Source organism: Corvus brachyrhynchos, unplaced genomic scaffold (assembly GCF_000691975.1).
Source record: "Corvus brachyrhynchos isolate BGI_N302 unplaced genomic scaffold, ASM69197v1 scaffold221, whole genome shotgun sequence".
Classification (NCBI taxonomy): domain Eukaryota; kingdom Metazoa; phylum Chordata; class Aves; order Passeriformes; family Corvidae; genus Corvus; species Corvus brachyrhynchos.
The window spans coordinates 319,108-337,063 of record NW_008236622.1 but is presented as its reverse complement, the minus strand read 5'-3'; the positions used below and the strand labels follow the sequence as shown (position 1 = coordinate 337,063).

At 42.7% G+C, this 17,956-nt stretch overlaps 2 protein-coding genes across 5 annotated transcripts in view; both read left to right on the top strand.

The window, feature by feature from the left end:
• ATP13A3 (ATPase 13A3) overlaps positions 1-2,466 on the top strand; it is a 54,041-nt gene extending 51,575 nt beyond the window's left edge. For 2 of the 3 annotated variants that reach the window (XM_017726413.1, XM_017726412.1), the window contains exons 32-33: positions 427-516; positions 1,993-2,466. In XM_017726413.1, the coding sequence (XP_017581902.1) occupies positions 427-516; positions 1,993-2,190 (288 nt within the window). In that variant the 3' untranslated portion in view covers positions 2,191-2,466. The remainder of the gene's footprint in view (positions 1-426; positions 517-1,992) is intronic. The other variant, XM_017726414.1, reaches the window with a different exon arrangement.
• Positions 2,467-2,793: 327 nt separating this feature from the next.
• LOC103624808 (platelet glycoprotein V) lies at positions 2,794-12,915 on the top strand. 2 transcript variants are annotated; one of them, XM_008644121.2, is made up of 2 exons: positions 2,794-7,797; positions 10,345-12,915. In XM_008644121.2, the coding sequence occupies exon 2, from the start codon at positions 10,371-10,373 to the stop codon at positions 12,297-12,299; it is 1,929 nt and encodes a 642-aa protein (XP_008642343.1). In that variant the 5' UTR covers positions 2,794-7,797; positions 10,345-10,370; the 3' UTR covers positions 12,300-12,915. The 2 variants fall into 2 exon arrangements, with proteins under 2 accessions (XP_008642343.1, XP_017581905.1); XM_017726416.1 differs by having other exon boundaries at positions 2,794-9,518.
• The last annotated feature ends 5,041 nt before the right edge of the window (positions 12,916-17,956 follow it).

Here is a 17,956-nt window from a genome sequence, read left to right as displayed (position 1 = left end):
CTGAGAATGTCACTGGTTTAAAACAGACTGTGAACAAAGCATAGCTCCAAAATTAAATACATTGTAATGTTAAAGATGGTTTATGGGGAAACTGCTCTAAGCACTTGTATCTTCATGTGGTGCTTCACAGGTTTTTAGAGTATTGAAACACGTTAAGAATGTGTCTTTATGATTTTTACCCATATCAATGGATGCAGTTTTAGTTTGCTGTTGAAGTACACATTCATATTCTTAAATTTTGTGTGAGCACTTACGAATGAAAATGTTTATCACAAAAGTACCAGCAAGCAGCGTAAACTCAGTTTTGCTTGCCACTGAATTAGTTATGCCTAAAGCACTATTTCAGGTTTTATTTGTAATGTGCACACTAACAACAAATGATCATTAGTTTCTTTAACTCTTCCCGCTCACTGTAATGTCTCACAGAATGTCCTCCTTGATATGATCCTTTGGAAGGTTGTGTTCAATCGAGACAAACAAGGAGAATCTCGCCTCACCATACCCCAGCCGCCTCAGGTTGGAGACGAGTATTTTGCTGTCATCATTTGAGTGCATGTGGATTCATTTAGTTTTGTCTCTTAATTATCTATAAGTGTCTGTTGCCTTATCTTTAGCTTAAGTCTGCTTAAATTAGATTTCTGTAACTAAAATATTGAAAGGAAAGGATTTTGGGTTTATATTCTTTTCCTTATTGACACTTACGGAGTTTAGTGTGTGTGCAAGAACTGTGACACAAACCTAGAGTATTGCTTTAAGACTTTTCTCACTTTATCTTTAGTTTCCACTTTAGCAAATTTTATTTGTGGTGTCACAAGTTAGCATGTTAGGACTGGGAACATCTTGATCTGCTTAGAAGCAATTAAATTAAATTAATTTGGTTTAGAGTTTTAGGTCATTGTCTGAGAGCAGTAATTTTTAGCATGTACAAATGAAACAAAACAAGATGGCAAACAAAAACACACTATTACTACTTCAGATGGTTTAGGACACTGAAAGATTTTTCAGGTGACCATGAATTTTGGCCTGGTCTGCCCCTCTGCTGTTAATACATGAAGGAAATCTCTGTGAATCCCATAAAAACTAGCTTTAAGCCTGTTGGCTTATTACTTTTGGGTGATCGTACATTTGTGCTCGCTAGAATTACAATGGTTTATTTCTCAGCACTAAATTTTATTAAATGTATTCACTTCAGATTTAACGTTGTCATTTTGAGGCTGTCGTAGAACAAATTGTTTTGTGTTCACTGAAGAATGGAAATTGTTCTCAAGGCTCACATTTGGTTCAGTTCACCAATTGAAATTTAGAGCATGATGAAAACTACAGAATATATTACCATTAAGATGTCAGCCCTGCAGACTATAGGTGTTCTCTGAGATATTATAGGGATTCAGTCTCGAGAATGAGGAGTAGTGTTTCTCCTCCCCAGCTAATTAAATTACATGCATTAGACTGGGAGAGGAAACATAGGAACGAAGACTTAAGTTCAATAACTTGTGTATTTTTAAGTAGCTATTAATACCTGCACTATTTAGATTTCACAGTATCAGCAAATTAAATTTTGCTACTTTTGTCTGACTGGCTGCCTTCAGTTTAACAATTCATGGCTTAAGAAGTGTTTTGAGATTTGGGGAATTTGCTTTTTCTAGACCAGGATTTTATTCTCCAATAGTAAAATCATTTAATGTTGCCTGTTCTATCTGTGATTATTGAAATGATTATAAAATATGCATAAAAACTGTTGGTGGTCTTAGATGTTATGATAATATTGAACACTTGCTTTTTCTTAATGTTTTTTGAATGTCATTGCTACAATAGTATAGAAGAGATGACACAGCAGAAGAGTTTCTCTACTACAGGTCCAATCCAATGTGGTAATGAAACAGTAAATCAAAGACTGAAATAATAGTTTTTCTTCTAGTGATTTACTGTATTGTTACTGACATTATTTTCTTCTTACGGTAATCCAATTTTCAAATCTGTTCACTTCTGCAGGAGGCTGGGGACCGCTGTGGAGTCTCTTTCCTTTCTTCCCTATTTGGTTGTAGAGAGAAGACACCAAAAGCCAAGTATATGCACCTAGCTCAGGAACTGCTGGTTGATCCAGAATGGCCACCAAAACCCAGGACAACAACAGAAGCAAAAGTACCATCCCAAGAAAATGGTTCATATCAAATCATCACTGTAACGTAGCAGTGGATCTTGGTGGCATGTATCTTCAGTAGTATTCAGAAGAATGTAATTTTAAGGCTTTATTTGAAACTGCAGTGTGCTAAATGTCAAATTCTAATGCAGATATTTCCAACTGTTTCGTCTCTCTGAATACAAAATTCAGAGCCAGGTGTCTTATGGCTATACATTTTAAAAATGTAGGTCACCTTAGGCAGAACAAAAATGATTGTGTTTCCTTCCACCTTCTTTCAGATTTCATTGTTCCTAAATGAGATGCATTTGAAGGTTTAAACTGCAGGGCAGTTAAAACAGGTTCACATTATTTGCCTGGAGTATCTTAATAGTTGTTCTAACCTGCTTATCTGGGCACGTGTTCATGTAAACCTTATGATGTAATGGTTTCATGGCTGTACTAGAGGTGCATAATAGCCTTGTCATGGTTTTGGGGTTTTGTGTGGTTTTTTTTGGTTGGTTGGGGTTATTTTGTTTGTTTGGTTGGTTTTTATATGACTGATGAAAAGTTTTGTGTCTTCAAACGGTTCTAAAGTTTGTGTGTGTGTGTACCTCTAAGTTTGTCTCTATTAGTAAGGAGTGTTTCCAGGTGTAATGTTTGGGTTCTAATGGAAATGCTGTAGAAGCAATATGCTCTGTCCTTAAGAAATAAGCACATTGCTTTCATGTGGGTTCTTGACTTCTTTTCTAGCTAACCACAAGGAAGGGCTTAGGTGGCCTCCAGAGGAGGAGCCATTTGGCTACACTCTAAAATTTTTGGAGAAAGAAGGATGGAGAATCTAAACACTTTCTTCTATGTCATGTTTTATTACATTTAGCTATGCATTTCTCCATAGACCTTGCTTTTTCCAGCAGAAGGGTTGGATTATCCCTTTGTGGACCATGTTTTATTTGTAAATCTAAAGATAATTTTCCTATATACCTTGAAGTGGTAAGACCAGAGTTACTGCTGCAAGTGATACGGGAGTGGGAGGGAGGTCTATTGTCACATGCCCACGCTTGGGATTTGTGCACGTTAAGGACATGGGCATTTCAAAGAGTCTGCCAGTGTCTTAAGTGCTACATGTAGCTGTATGAAACAAAATTAAGAGAAAATTGAGCTAAAGTCTGTCTTGCTGCAGAACTGTAAGGCTTATGCAGATTTTATTTATTAAGAAAAAAAAAAAGAAAAAAAGAAAAAATAAAAGCTTGTATCACCACTAATGCTGCTTAAGCATTAGGGGTAGCCATATATCATTTTGCCATGAGGCAGTATCAGAACACAAGACCACTAGAAAAATAGGTCTGCAAAGAAGTAGAGGCAGACAATGCTTTGACTTGCAAGGCTTAAAACTTTTTTGTTGTTTTGGTTTTTTGGGTTTTTTTAACCCACAAATTACTGATCTCCAAACCATTGTCAACTTTGTAAATGTTTGGAAAAGTGTTCTTTTGTGTCTTTGGGAAGATTATAAATATTAAGTCTTGATCAGTCTGGTTTTGACCAGAGGCAAATGACTGGTCCAGACACCTCCAAGCTTTGGGAGAGGATCTGGGGTCTGAAGAAGTCATGATTTGATAGAGAACCTTTAGAGAAGGAAGTCGGGTCCTTTAGAGTAGTTGTGGAATGAGGGCCCCAAACTCAATGGCTGGCTGGGATTGTTTTGAAGTCTGTATATTCTGATGATGGAATTTGAGGTTTTGATGTTAATGGGGGTCTTTTGTTTCCTTTTTTTCTTTTTTTTTTTTTTTTCTGAGTTGTCTTGTTTTGTTTTGTTCTTTTAAATTCCTGTGGAGACAATTCCATTCCAGCCTTGTTTTAATAAGCAGAACTTTTCAGATCAAGCCGTATTCCCTTGTGCTGTTCTGTAAGGCAGTATGGACAGTGCCCTGCTGCTCATAGAATCATTAAGGTTGGAAAAGACCTTTAAGATCATGAAGTCCAACCATTAACCATGTTAATGTCAATCATGTTGTGGTTTCTGCAGTGTTGAATATACTGTGCCAACAGGGAATTTAAAAGTGGTGCTAAATGGTTTGGAAGACCTTTTCCTAGAACTTGGTTGTTGAAGTTATTGCTCCTCCTAAATAGTATGCATATGGTATACTATCTTCCAGTCCAGCTGTCAACTGTTTTCCTGATTTCTGTTGTTGTTGTTGTTGTTGTTTGTTTTTGAGGAGTGGAGCAGGGGGAAAGGGGGAAGTGGTTTTCTTAGCATTCATTCAACAGAGCAATGTTCTTATTATCCTGGCTTTGTACGGTCATAAACATTGAACAACATTGGTAGCTTTTAAGGGGTCTGCAACTGTGGACTTGGATATATTAATTAGTCATGAACCTGAGTCAGTTGGCTAATTTCTGCCGATGTTGATTTTACAAAACCTTTGTAGCATGGAATAACTGATGAAGAATAATTCTTAGCTGCGTAAGTAGTATTCAAATCTAAACAAAAATAATACTTTAGTTGAAAAATGTTGTGAAGCTATGCATCTTGGACCTGGGAGCTGTGACTTATCCTTAAACGCATAAGCTTCTGCTTTCCATTTCACTGACCATTTTAGATTTGCTGTTCCGTGAGAACTGAAAGAAAATACTTGTCTTCCCCTTTTAAATGCTTTTGCTTAATAATTTCCCTGATAACTTCTCTCAGCTTGTTTGGTTTCTGAAGCTAGTTTTTCAGTCTTATTCTAGTTTATTAGACTTACCTAGAAAGCGAGGAGGAAACAGCTTATTAAAGTGGGCTTGTCTTTGGAGAACATTTTAGGGAACTCTTGCTAAAACAGAAATTGCCAAGTGTCTCCACTTAACCGAGTGACTGATGGCTCATGAGCACAGTAAACTTGAATGTTTTGCAAATGGGAGCTTGTTTCCTCCAGGTCTGCGTTCAGGGTTGGTAAATGTTCCTGAGGTTGCGTGCTTGAGCTCTGACGCTTAGTCAAGAATAATAAATCGGCTTTTCTGAGAATCCGTCTTGTTGTTGCAAGTTCAGCCACAAAATCAGCTTTTGCATTTTCTGCAATTACTGGGATTTATGCCTTCCTGCCCAAGAGCTGAATTTGACCACCTATAATTTTTCTCATTTTGAGCAGTTTAGTTTTTCTGGTTTTCAGAAATGCAGCAAACTAGTTCTGCACTAGTGTATTCAGTTTCTGTTTTGAAGTAAGGTAAAATTCATTTCGTAGTGAAAAAAATCTCTTTTAGAGTTCGTCTTGGAAATCTAGATTCAGATGAACAGACCAAGTTAGTGAGCTCCACTAGATACTGGGTAGACATTTTCTTCCTGCTGTATATTTTGGCCTTATGTTGAGGAGTTTGATTTATTATTAAATTATTTGTGTATGCAGACTTTAATCTGTACGTATTTTATTTTGATGTATTAGGATTTGTACATATTACTGATTTTTAAATATTATTTATGCACATACTTAAAGGACTGGTCTATCCAGAAAAGCAATTGCTAAATAATAAATATTACTTTTTAGAAATAAATTACAAGATCATGAAATTGTATATCCCTCAGGGTTGTTTTTAAAGTTTTTTTCCCTTTCCCTTCAGATTCAATTAGCAGTAACTCTAGTTTCATGTACTATAGAGCTAAATCTACTGTAAAAAGAAAATGCTGCAAATAATGCTTGAATAGAAGCAGCTAAAAAAACCCACAGAACTGTCCATATTCATCTTAACTTTAAATTGGAAACTATTACTGTTGCACTTTTAAAAAAGTTGTTGGATTTTTAATTCTATTTATTTTTTCTTTCTTCATGAAGGTTGTGCTGAACAGTCATCCCAAATTGGGTAAATAATCCTGTACTGTATATGTGTATGCAGTATAATACTAAGCAGATGTGGAGTCCTTTTTATGCTGCAAATTTTTAATGCTTATGTTGGTCATCACAAAATGAGAGAGCTCAAGTCCTGTAGGATTTCTCCCGTGAAATTCTGAATTGTAAACTTAGGGTTTTGTATGTCTAAGGGAAAGCTGTGGGTTTTTGACAATTTTTAGAGTCTTGAATATGTTGATTTTATATACAGTAAAGCTTCAGGTTTTTAAAACTATTTTCAACAAACTGCAGCTTGTTTAATAATTATGTGAACCAGAAACTACTTAGTTTGTCATTAATTCCTCAAGCCTAACAGATTAAAATGTTCATCATTACAGCGCTCTCTAGAAGCTCAGCTTCCTTTTATTTTTAAATCTGAAATGATACTACATCTTTGTATTTAAAATATGTATTGCTGCTCTAGAATGGTACCCTGTTGTCAAGAGGCATACATAAATAACTGTACAATAGAATTGTAAATAGACTTGTAAATCATTTTTGTGACTGAAGCTCTTTGAAAATAAAATTAAAATGAACGGATATTTTAACTCTTCTCATTAGTTTCATGAAATTGTTTTTAAATATTCTTTATAGAATTAGATCCAAAGTTTGTTGAAGAACACAGACTTACTCCCTCTGATGGCATGGATATGTTTTGCAGATGGGGGTGGAGAAGGGTGGATGCTGTGCTGGTGTTCTGCAGGGGAATCACACTGACTGCAGCTTTACCTGGTGGCTTTTGGGAGCCATGCTATAGCCAGACCTTGTACATGTGACAGCAGCTTGTTTCTGCCTTCAGTTATTCAGATGTTCCTTCTGTCTGGGCATGTGGGAGGCATGATCTGAGCTGTCACCATTGTCACAGTCATCTTCAGAAAAATCACGTGGAAATGAAGACATCTTTTCCATCCTGTGGCTCACCTTCCATCAAAACAGTCATTGGCAGAGCACATTATTTTAAACTTGAAGACAAGATACTTAAAGTATCTTTTTACTTAATAACAAGAACTTAATCTTTCAATTTCAGCTTCTGTTTTAAAAACTTAGCTTTTCTCTTTCAGAATCTTACAGGTTTTAGGTTTTGTTGGCCTGCCAGTCCAGAAGACTTTGAGGAGAAACAGAAACTAAATGTGTCAACCTTGGAATGCTTAGCCAAAGCACTAAATAAAAATCCCCTTCATTCCCTACTGAAATTGCTTTGACTTCAATTCTGCAAGAAAGTAGAAGTCATAGCAGCTTTGTGAAGGTACAAGCACTTGGTTGTTTAGAGTGGAGGTGTCCACTCCTTCAAAACCTATGTAGCAGACTGGTGGAACTATATTAACAAATTTGAAATTTCTGATCACATCTCACATTGAAATGTGGATTTCTGACTTCACCCAGATTTGCTTCAGGTTGGCTGAAGCACGTACTCCAATATCACTGCCAAAGAAGCTACAAATGGGTTTTGTGCTTCTGTGTGTGACTTAAAACTTTCTCCTGTTATGTGAGCATCTTCAAGCTGTGCTTTTGGAGTTACATACAACCTGTGGGAGTTGGTTGCTTGCACAATTGTAGGCAAAAATCTGCTCTGAAGCTTAAAATATTGTTTGGCCTTTGGCCTGTCTCAGTAACTGGGGAAAAACGGGTGAAAGTGTTATCTAGAGGATGCGTTTTGCTGTTTTACTTCCCATTTAAAGTGCAGTGTCATGGTGAAGCCTGATTGCCTGCTCTGCTCCTAGTAAGTTCCTTTAAAAAGCAGATAAGTTTCTAAGGTACAGCTCAAAATTCCTTTTTCATGCTTGTATGAGTTTAGGAACTTGCAAGACAGTAAAAGAGGTAAGCACCACTGTAAGCAGTACATGTACTCAGTGTTCTATAAAACTAAGTTCAAAACTGATTTGTGACTTTTAATATAGTAACAGTATTAATGCGTTGCTTCTGGCATCCTTTTGTAGTTGAGAAATATTAAGGGGTGGCTGAAAGGGAAAGGGGCTGTAGACCAGACCATGGTAAATGACCAGACAGACTGGTGCCTTTTCTGGAATGCCAGGTGTCTCACGTGAGCATTCAAGAAAATTTTAATGCATGACAATATATAATTACAATCTTTATTGTGGGTATTGCTGTATTCTGTACTGTTAAAATCTTTAAATATTTCTTCAAAAAATGCTGTTAGCAGCTCTAGATGTTTGAGACCTGTAAGCTTATCCAGTTCTTGTGCCAGCACTTGTAGCCTTCATATCTTGCAAAGAATTTCTACCATTTTGTTGCTTGTTTGTCAAAACTAGTGCTTTCTAGCACTTCTGAGTATCTAACCTTGTCTTCTTGTATACTCTCTTATCTTTTGCTATAAGACCAGGAAAACAGACATCACTAACCTACAAACTAGTGTTAGTGTGTTTCTGATTTTACAGACTGGCCTGTAGTCACACCTTCCAAGGGACCTGCTTTTGCTGTTTCTAGCATAATAAATTGGGGTTTTTTCCCCCATTTGGTTCTCTAGATCGTTACTTCTCTTGTCTCACTGAATCCTGTAGTCCTGCTGTGGTCTTGAGGTAATCTGGTGCAGGTTGAGATGCCAGTCAGGGCTTGAAACAGAAATTTCTTAAATGTGTTTCTGGATGGAGGACTGTTCATCGGGATAGGTAGGATCAGGGACAGGGTGAGCTAGAAATTTGTGGAGGTAAAAGCATCACTGGCTTATGAGAGAGAGTTTAGGGGTGGGGAGGATTACTAGGTGGGTGAGGTTCTCTGAAAGGTTCTTGTTTGACATGTAAAAGACCTTTGGAAGAGTGATACCTCATGCTGTTTTTTGGCGATGCATATGTCATTCAGTGAGTTGTGGAAAGCCCACTGAGATGTTGCTTTGTGGCACTGTGTTGCTGGTCATTGATAGCACTAAATGCCATGTCCTTCCCTTGCCGAGGGAGAGATGGAGATTTTACCAGACTTCAGTACTCTGAACCTAAATAAAATTTTTGATATTTTTTAAAGCACTCACTTTTGCCTTTTTTATTATTATTTTAATGCAGTAGCTGGTTTGAACATACAGCAGTTTTGGGTCAATTGTGGTGTCTTCTTGTCAGCAGTTCAGGTTCATGAGAAGCTCTGCTATCCCTCCTGACTTCTCTTTAAGTGATGGGGGTTGCACCCATGTCTGTCTGTGGGGTTGGTATGGGAGAGCTTCATCCTTGCCCCTGAAAAAGGGTAGGTGGGGATGGAGCCTTCCTCTCCCTCCATGTTCCTGGTGCAGAAGACTGATGGTGTCAGCTATTCCAGTTATGTCTGTGGAAGTTGTGTAGCTATTCCAGCTGTCCAGCTGCTGCTTATTCTGCTGCTCAGCCAGGTCCTTGGCCTCCAGGTTTCTGATACACTTAGACTTGTTGATTTCATCGAGAAAGTATTTCTAGACTATGGGTTTCTGTTTGATTTTCTCTTTTAAATATTACCATTTATACCTACAATGATTGCTTTCCTGTTTCTTTAGAAATGTATGCAACTTTCCAGCTTTGTGGTGTGTTTCATGCAGATGTATCTTTATTGCTACAACTTCCCAGGTAATTCTGTGCACTTCTTTCCTCTCATTTCACTGTACTTTTAATGCCACTGCTGATAGCACAGTATTGTGTTAAGCTGTTGAAATGAGACTTGTTGGTTATCAGAGGCTCACTACTGTCCTGTGCCACATGGGGTCTTCTGTGTTATTTCAGGCTGTGTCAAAAATAGCCTGTTCCTTCTTGTGTGTTCCTGGGATGTTCCAAGAAGCCATCACTTGAAAATGCTGAGGCATGATTTAACTGGACAGTGCTGTTTTGCTTTTCACCACTTAAAGTACAGGACAACCTTTTTACCTCCATTGTCTATTTTTGCAGGCTAAACTTTATTTTTAAACCTCAGATAACTTACAATGGAAAAACACTGTGAGTGCAGGACCTTTTGATAATTTTTGAAAATATTTTTGGCATGTAATTTAGTATAATATACTAACTCTTGTCTAGTGGATGATGTCCCTGTCAGTTGGAAATAGATGATCCTTAAGGTCCCTTCCAACCCAAACCCTTCTGTAATGCTTTTCTGTTCAAATAAATACATGTCTTTTGACTACTTGTTTCATCATGATTTTTGTATACTTTTATTATAGTTAACTAGTACAAATACAAACACGAAATACTTGATTTACAAAAGTAAATTTATCTGTACTTCTCAGTGTAAGCTGAGCTCTTTAGAAATATTGGCAGTCAACAATAAAAGAGATTTTGAAGTTTGCTTTCAAGGCAAGGGCAATTTTGCACACATTTGCAGGTTTTATGATATAATCACACATCTTTGTGAGCTGCTAAGTTACCTATGATCAAATCCTGATTCTCTTATCTCTTGTAACAGCTAATGTTTCTGGCACTTCAACAAGGATGTTGGTGTTTCGTTTGTCAGTGATGATCAAGCTTTTCTTCCAGTTGGATGCATCTGTTTGTCCTGAGAAGTGCGACTGCTCTTCAAAAAATGCAATTCATTGCTCTGGCCCCCACATAAAAGACCTGGAGTTGTTAAATCTGCCTTGCAACATGACAGAAATTCACATAACAAACGCTAATATATCATATTTGCAGGATGTTTTTGCTAGGATGGTGGAACTGCAGCATCTCATCCTGTCTTCAAACAACATCGCTCTGGTTTCACCAATGGCTTTTAAAGGCTTGGGAAGGCTAAAAGTCCTCAAACTGCTGGATAATAAACTGGTTGAACTTCCCCCAGAAGCATTTGATGACATGGTGCAGCTTCAGCAACTGATCATTGAAAGTAACAGGTTGAAATCGATCAAGGAAAATCTGTTTGACAAACTGGCTAGTTTGCAGGAGCTTTACTTGAACAAAAACCAACTAACAGCACTTCCCAGTGGCGTGATGAAGAAACTCGCCAAACTCAGAGTACTGAACTTGTCAAGAAATTACTTAGCAGCACTACCTAGAAATATATTTAGTGCATTAGCCAGGCTTGAGAGGTTGATGTTGTATATTAACAGGCTGTCTTCAATAGAGTCTGGTATGTTTGATAGCCTGAAGGAGCTGCAGGAGCTTTTCCTGCATTCCAATAACATCCATTCCATTGCCCCTGATGCATTTCATTGTCTTCGTAAACTGAGAACCCTGACACTCTCCAGAAACAGGCTTCAGGTTTTGCCTTCTGGGCTTTTTTTGCACTTGCATGGCCTGTCTAAACTGACCTTGTACAGGAACCCACTGAAGTCTCTTCCAGAGGTATTGTTTGGAGAAATGAGGCATCTTAGTAGCCTATGGCTGTATCACACAAAGCTCTCAACAATACCAGATTTTGTGTTCAGTAACTTGACAAGCTTAGAGCTTCTTGTGCTGAGTTTTAACCCAGAGCTTACGGTTCTTCCTAGGAATGTGTTCAGTGGCCTGAATGAACTGCGGGGCCTTTCTCTCCATACAAGTAATATTTCCAGTTTGCCAGAGGGAATCTTTCTGAGCCTTCAGAAACTGCAGAACATTTCCCTCTTTGATACAAGACTTGGGGTTCTTCCTAGAAACCTCTTTCATAATCTCAAGCACCTCCAGAAAGTGTACCTGAATAGTACTAACCTGCAGTCTCTTCCTGCAGACTTCTTTACTGCTTTACCTGAGCTGGAAGAAGTTGTCCTTGATGACAACCCTTGGAAATGCGATTGCCAAATTCTTGGCTTCCGAGAATGGCTCCAAAAGAGCACGACAATAGTTAGAAATGTGCTGTCTCTAATGTGCCACAGCCCAATGGCACTGCAGAATATTTCTCTTGTGTCTCTAAGCATCGATGACCCAGAGTGCCTGCCAACCACAGCCATGACATATCAGACATTCAGCTCAACATATTCCCAGACTTTGACATCTCCTGTGACAGAGCACTTCACATCATCTCGGCAGACTGCTGTAACAGTAGTATCCGACACGGAAGTCATCAGCATACCCACATCGGTTCCTCCTGCAACTCCAGGTTTTACCTCCTTCCCTGTTGAAGATGTTGGACAACCTGGGTTACATTTCTCAGATGTTCCAGTCCAAACTTCTCCTAGCATCATAGCACGAACCAACAGTGTCAGAGGGACAGATTTAACTACTCTTGTCGGGTGGGATGAGTTTCCAGCCCGCAGCAGTGCTCAACCCTATTTTAATACCAGAGTGACTTATTGCCAGATATTCTTGTGCCTTCACAGTTTGATTTTAACACTCCAGACTGTAGTCATTGTGCTCAGTCTGTATGTGATGGGTAAAACCAGGCAACTCTTGCACTCCAGAAATATTCCTGCTCAGCCTGTAGTTCTGATAAGAATATTAAGAAGATAGAGAAATCTAGCCCAAAAAAGAACTAGAAGTGTTGCTTTGGATGCTTTTTGAACATTTCAGCAGCTAATACTCGATTCAGATCTGGATTACAAATCTTCATAGCAAAGACCATAAAGACCTTGTCTTTACAACATAATGGAAATGAGTTTTATGCACCTCGCAGCATTTGCCAAGAGTGGCTGTAATCACTGTGAGTTGCTACAGCTCTTGGTGCACGAACCCAGAGGGCGAAATGAAAGTATCTGTGGTCACCTCTACACGTGCACTGTGTGTTTCCTCCTTTGAAGGGCAGCCCTGTCCCTGCCAGAGGCTGCTGCCTGCTGAGTGTTCACTGCTCAGATGCAGCCATCAATGTAGATACTCTCACATAGGAACATGGCTTCAACTGTGCTTTAGAGATTGCCCAAAGTACTCCAATACTATTATGCCCTATACTGCCGGCAATGTTTTGTCTCCTTGCTGAGAAAACAAATGGTATTTTTGGGAGGAGATGCTTGGAAGGACCTTTAAACAATGGAGATGTGGGCAGAATGGTGTGGTGCAAGTGTCTTAACTTTTGCTTTCTGTCCCCAGCCCCTTTCCAGGATGTGGCGTGAGGAAGGGGTACCAGTTAAAGCTAACAGCAGAGGAAGATGCTGAGCTAGGAAGTATAACCTTCATGTATTTTATTGGTTGCTTGGAGGTTTTCTGGAAACTTTGTAAAGTTACTACAACTCTGAATTTTAAGTAAACAGTTTGATCCTTAAGCTTTGGCCAGTGGTCTGAATAAATAAGGTGTTCCTGGTTGCATGATGCAGGGAATCTTGAAACCACAGTACCAGGTGGATGCCCAGGGCTCCACAAGGGTGAACTGGTTTGAGAGCTGGTCTTGACTGAGCTGGGAGAGAAAGGAATGGTCTCTCCTGGGCTTGGCTAGCAAAACGGCAGCATGCAGCCGAGGGGCAGGGAGTGCCTCAACTGAGGGCCACAAAGTGTCACCTCCATTTTGAAGTTGGCTGGGGAACATACACAACTCCATCAGCTTGGAGTGTTCAGTCGCATTTTCAGTCTCACTGTTTTTTACCTTATTACATAGAGCTATTCCTGACTTCCAGCCCTTTCAAGTGTTGATGTGCAAAGGCAACTACAAGGCAATAGTGTGGGTTTTGGTCTTTATACTGACATTATATTAACATTTTGAATTGTATGGATATTTTAGTTCATAAGTAGACTGGTAGCTGTCAGACTGCCTGTGCTTTAATAGCTCCTGGATTTAACTATCAGCTTTTATCTACATTATAGGACTTCATTTGCTCTTAAAGGCTCTGACATGCTTTAAAACCTCTGGGTGTGGTTCCTTGGCTCCTTGGGCCGGAGAGCCTCTACTCCAGGAGTCATTTTGTAACCTTAGTGACTTTCTAACTATTAAGGATTTTCCTGGATGTCCTTTAAACACACATGACAGACTTGAGGTGAAGAAAGCTTGCATTTCCTTCAGGTTTATGGTTGGTTCCCTGCTGTGTGTTACTCTAGGCATTGAGAATAACTTGTGACTGCTTTGTTCCAGGGTGCTCTACTGTGGGGCCTAAATCCTCTTCCAGACTGTGAAAAGAAAGTTATGTGCTTCTGTAGTGTTAAATGATCATTGTCTTGCTGGTGAGGTTTAACAAAATTTAGCAAACCTGGCTAAATGGGAGTTAGAGCCATCTCTAAAGAAGCAGAAATGCGAGGTGCTGCAAGTGGTGCGAAGCAATCTGTGACTGAATTCATAAACAGATGCTCCAGAATATTTATTGCAATATATTTGAGAGAAGCACAAAACCAACAGGGAGCTTTCTCGGTGGTGGTTCTGGGTGGCTGCATGTAGTGTTTAAGAAGAGACATTTGTTACAAATTTAGGTTCTTGGTTGGACAGCTGTAATGACCACTTTGTGCTGTGCCAGCTGCAGCGCTGTCACACGGTGCCACGCAGGCATCTGCTCTCAGCAGGCAGATCAGTATAATCAGGACTAGTGAGGAAATGGTTCTACAAACCGTGCTGGTGATCCTTCCCCTCAGTGAAGGAAGTGTGCTCTGGGCACTTGGATGCACAGTGTGTGGTTTCTAAGGAAAAGCACCTGTTTGCTCATGGCATGGGTACGGCACCTTGATGTCCAACCCCGGGGCAGCACCAGCTGCTGCCTTTCTGAACCCTGCTCTGGCTGCCCCAGCCCTGCAGTGGAGCCAGCTGAGCCCCCATGCTGCTCCTTGGCTTCCAGTGCAGTTGCTGAGCTCCAGCTCTGGCACGTGGGGGCTCTGGCACAGAGCTGTGTACAGTCAAGTGCTAAGATGAGGATGATTCCTCTTCCCAGGATGATTCCTCTTCACATGCTGTCATCGGGCTTTCCCCACACTTGAGCCAGACGGGGGAAGTGAAGTCATCAGACAACAAAAGGCTGGAGCAATGAGTGCCTGGGATGGTTTACTAACTCTTCCTCTGAGGTGTACTGTTTGGAGCTGCCTCTGATTCATTGCTTCTTGCCCAACAGAGCTCAGCCCTTCCTGAAAAACTCCATGGCCTGAGAAATCCAAGGATATCCTTATTTATACCCCATTTCTGTTTTTCCTGGAGAAGGGATAGTCTTGATGCAGCATGATGCAGCTGTGGCCAGCAGGAAGGCAGCAGGCTGGTCCCCAGACCCTCTCTGGGCAGCTCTGCCTCGCTGCTGCCTCAAATCACTGTTCTCTTGTGTGCAAGGATTTTCTCAGTCCCTGCAGCCCACGCTTGCATCATCTACTGCTCAGCCATTGTCACCAGGTTGGGCTGAAGATACAGTGGCCTGGAAGAAACTGGAGGTACTTAATTCCTGGTCCAGTGGGTCCTGGATACTGGGGAAGGGGTGAATGCAAAGCAGTCTGCACACAGTGGCTGAAGGGGTTGGTTCTGCTCTCTTGGCACCTGATTGGGGTGCAGAGTCATGGTTAACAGCCCTGCATGTTATCCAGACCTCCAAGTCCAGGACCTGCTTCCGGGACTGCGTCCTAGCTGGGAGTGCTTGGGTACATCACCACTAGGCCAGCTGTGCCAGCCCAGCCATAGCTCGCTGAAGTCCTTTCCAATGCTTGTTGCTGTAGCAGTTGCTCCTGTTCTCTCTGTTAAGGAAATCCTGGAGCAGTGGGAGCTCTGACCTACCCTGTGCCAAGCCATGGGAGTATTCATTGTGTTTCCACCTTGATGTCACTACAAATGCCATTCTCCTTTGCTCATCGGGATTTGAATCCAGAGAGTCCCCAAAGCACAGGGTGGTGAGGGAATGAATGCACTGCTGCCATAAACACTGGCAGCTCTGCCCATTTCACAACCGCTGCAGCAAGCACTTCCGAGTCACCAGCACACACATCCCTTCCTTGTGTCCCTGCTGTCCTGGTCCTTGCCATCCCACCACCTCTGCCCTGTGAGACCAGGAACTGCTGGAGGGCCCGCCCTGGTCACTGCTTGTAGAGGGCAGTGAGCTCAGGCTGCTGCCTGTGAAATGCAGTTCAGTCCTCCAGCACACAGCAGCACGATCAGAGCCTGCACCTTGGATCTTCCCTCTCCTGATGGCAAAGAGAAGTCGAGTGATGGTGGATGTGCTTGGAGAAGGCCCGAGCAGTGCTCCGTGGTTCAGGAGTGCATGCGGCTGCTGGCCGCGAGGCAGGAGCCCTGGGAGCCTCTGCCTGACGTTAGGAGCATTGGCTGTGTCTCCTCCAGGCCTCCAACCAGTACTGCTTGCCTGGGGCTGCTGATCTGGCAGCCCTGATATCAGAGCATTTCCTAGGGATGACAGAAGAGCTGGGAGGAGACGCAGCCAAAGGCACATACCCGCTGGCCAAGGCTTCTTTACAGGCTCACAGTGAGGGGAAGGCCTGAAGCTCCTGCTTTGTCCCTGCTAGGGAGCGGCAAACTAGGGAGGTGTAATGCCTCCATTTTTGTAGCCAAATTCTGGGTTTACACTCCCTTGTGGGTGTTCATGTCTCTTACTTGGGCCAAGGGGGGTGAGTCCTACTTCACTACAGGGTGGGGGCTTCTGTTCCAGCAGCACCCAGAGCCATCCACTACTGGGCTCAGCCCCTGTGCCATTGCTGCTGCTGTAGGACTGGCATGCCAGACTTCCAGCTGTGCCTTTGTGTCTCTCTGGATGGAAAAAGCTCAGGGCAGAGAGCCAGCGATGGCTGGCAGTAGCTCTGCAGCCTGCTGTTCACTCCTCTGCTGGCTTCTCCTGGGAAGAAATGAGGCCACTTCCCCCTTTGTGTGTTGGGAAGAGGTGCTTGGGGCACTTCACGGTGCCAGAGGTAGCTTTACAGAGATGAAGCTGATCCAGGAAATACCTCACAGTGTGTGAGCCCCATGCCATCGCCTCCCGCCCCAGCTGGTCCTTCCCCCCTTTCACAGCACACACAGGACAAGCTCTTTCCGCTTCGGATTATCTCAGCAGGCGGACTTGGCTGTGGGCCCCACATTCCTTCCAGCCTAGCGCTGCCCTGAGCCTGGGCCAAGCCCTTCGTGCTGCTGCTATCGCTCGGGCCAGGGCTGAGCCTGGAGGCTGTTCTGCTGCTGGGGTGAGCCCCACTGGAGCCCGAGATCCTAAATGCCATTTTCCTTGAGCTCCAGGAGGGTTGTGGTGGGCCTGGTGCTGGTGTTTGGATGGAGGTTAGCCTGATGGCCTTCCCTGCTGACCGTCCTCGATGGACCAAAGCTGCTGCTGCTCCCTCCCAAAGTTCCCACTTTGCATAAGCACTTTCCCAGGGAAGGCAGGACATGTCCCCATCCCTTGGGGCAGATGATGGCATCATCTAGCCATGAGCAGTGAGGCAGCCCTGGCCCTGCATTTTCCACAGGAAAATGTCCCTGTGGCTGGATCACTGGCCCTATGGATGAGCTCTCTCATTTGGGTTCCTCAAAGGGTTAGGGTGGGCCCGTGGTGAGGCAGGGGCTGCTGGTGCTTCTCTAAGGGTGGAGGTGGCCCCAGCACCAGTCCCTGAGTGACTAATGCCCCTTCCTTCACCCCTCAGCCGTGGCTTGAGTCTGTGGGTCCTGCTGCAGGGCTCAGGCCCAGAGGTGTCCCCCTGTGCTGGAAGATGGGGAGGACCCCCTCTGTGGCCCCTAGCCCAGCCCTCCACCCTCCTTCTCTGCTTTGGAGGTGTTTGGCCTGATGCCTGGGACCAGCTGGTCTCTGTGAGCACTGGGGGGGTTTCTCATAGCAGGGTGGGCACTTTGCAGCAGTGCAAAGTAACTGGGGGCATCCCAGCACCGCACTGCAGGGAGCAGCAGGCCATGGGGAGGTCCCATCCTGCCCAGGGTGCCAATTCAGGCAGGAGCTGGAGGTGTGCAGGGAGCAGGGGCTAAGGGGGGAGCTGAGTCTGCATGGCGTGGGTGAGCATACTCAGCTGCTTGGCAGATGAACAATGTGCTCTCCCAGCCAAGCCCACAAGCTGCTAATTTTAGCGATTACATGAATTTTTCCAAGCAGTCTCGAGTCTCTCGGTGATTCAGAGCCACTCAGCTTTGCTGCATCCACCACCCTGGCCGTGGGGATGTGCTGGAGGTATGCCAGAAGGGACAGACAGACACGGGACTGCCCTGCTGTCCTGTAGCAAGGCAGACATCTCCATCAATAAGTGATGCTGCTGTTCTGGGGCTCCATTGTCTCCTTGAAGGT

Excerpts from the sequence above, each read along its gene's own strand:
- LOC103624808 (XM_017726416.1), top strand. The coding sequence starts at position 9,455 with ATGCAACTTTCCAGCTTTGTGGTGTGTTTCATGCAGATGTATCTTTAT. Across the intron at positions 9,519-10,344 it reads TTATTGCTACAACTTCCCAG|CTAATGTTTCTGGCACTTCA; the intron begins GTAATTCTGTGC and ends CTCTTGTAACAG.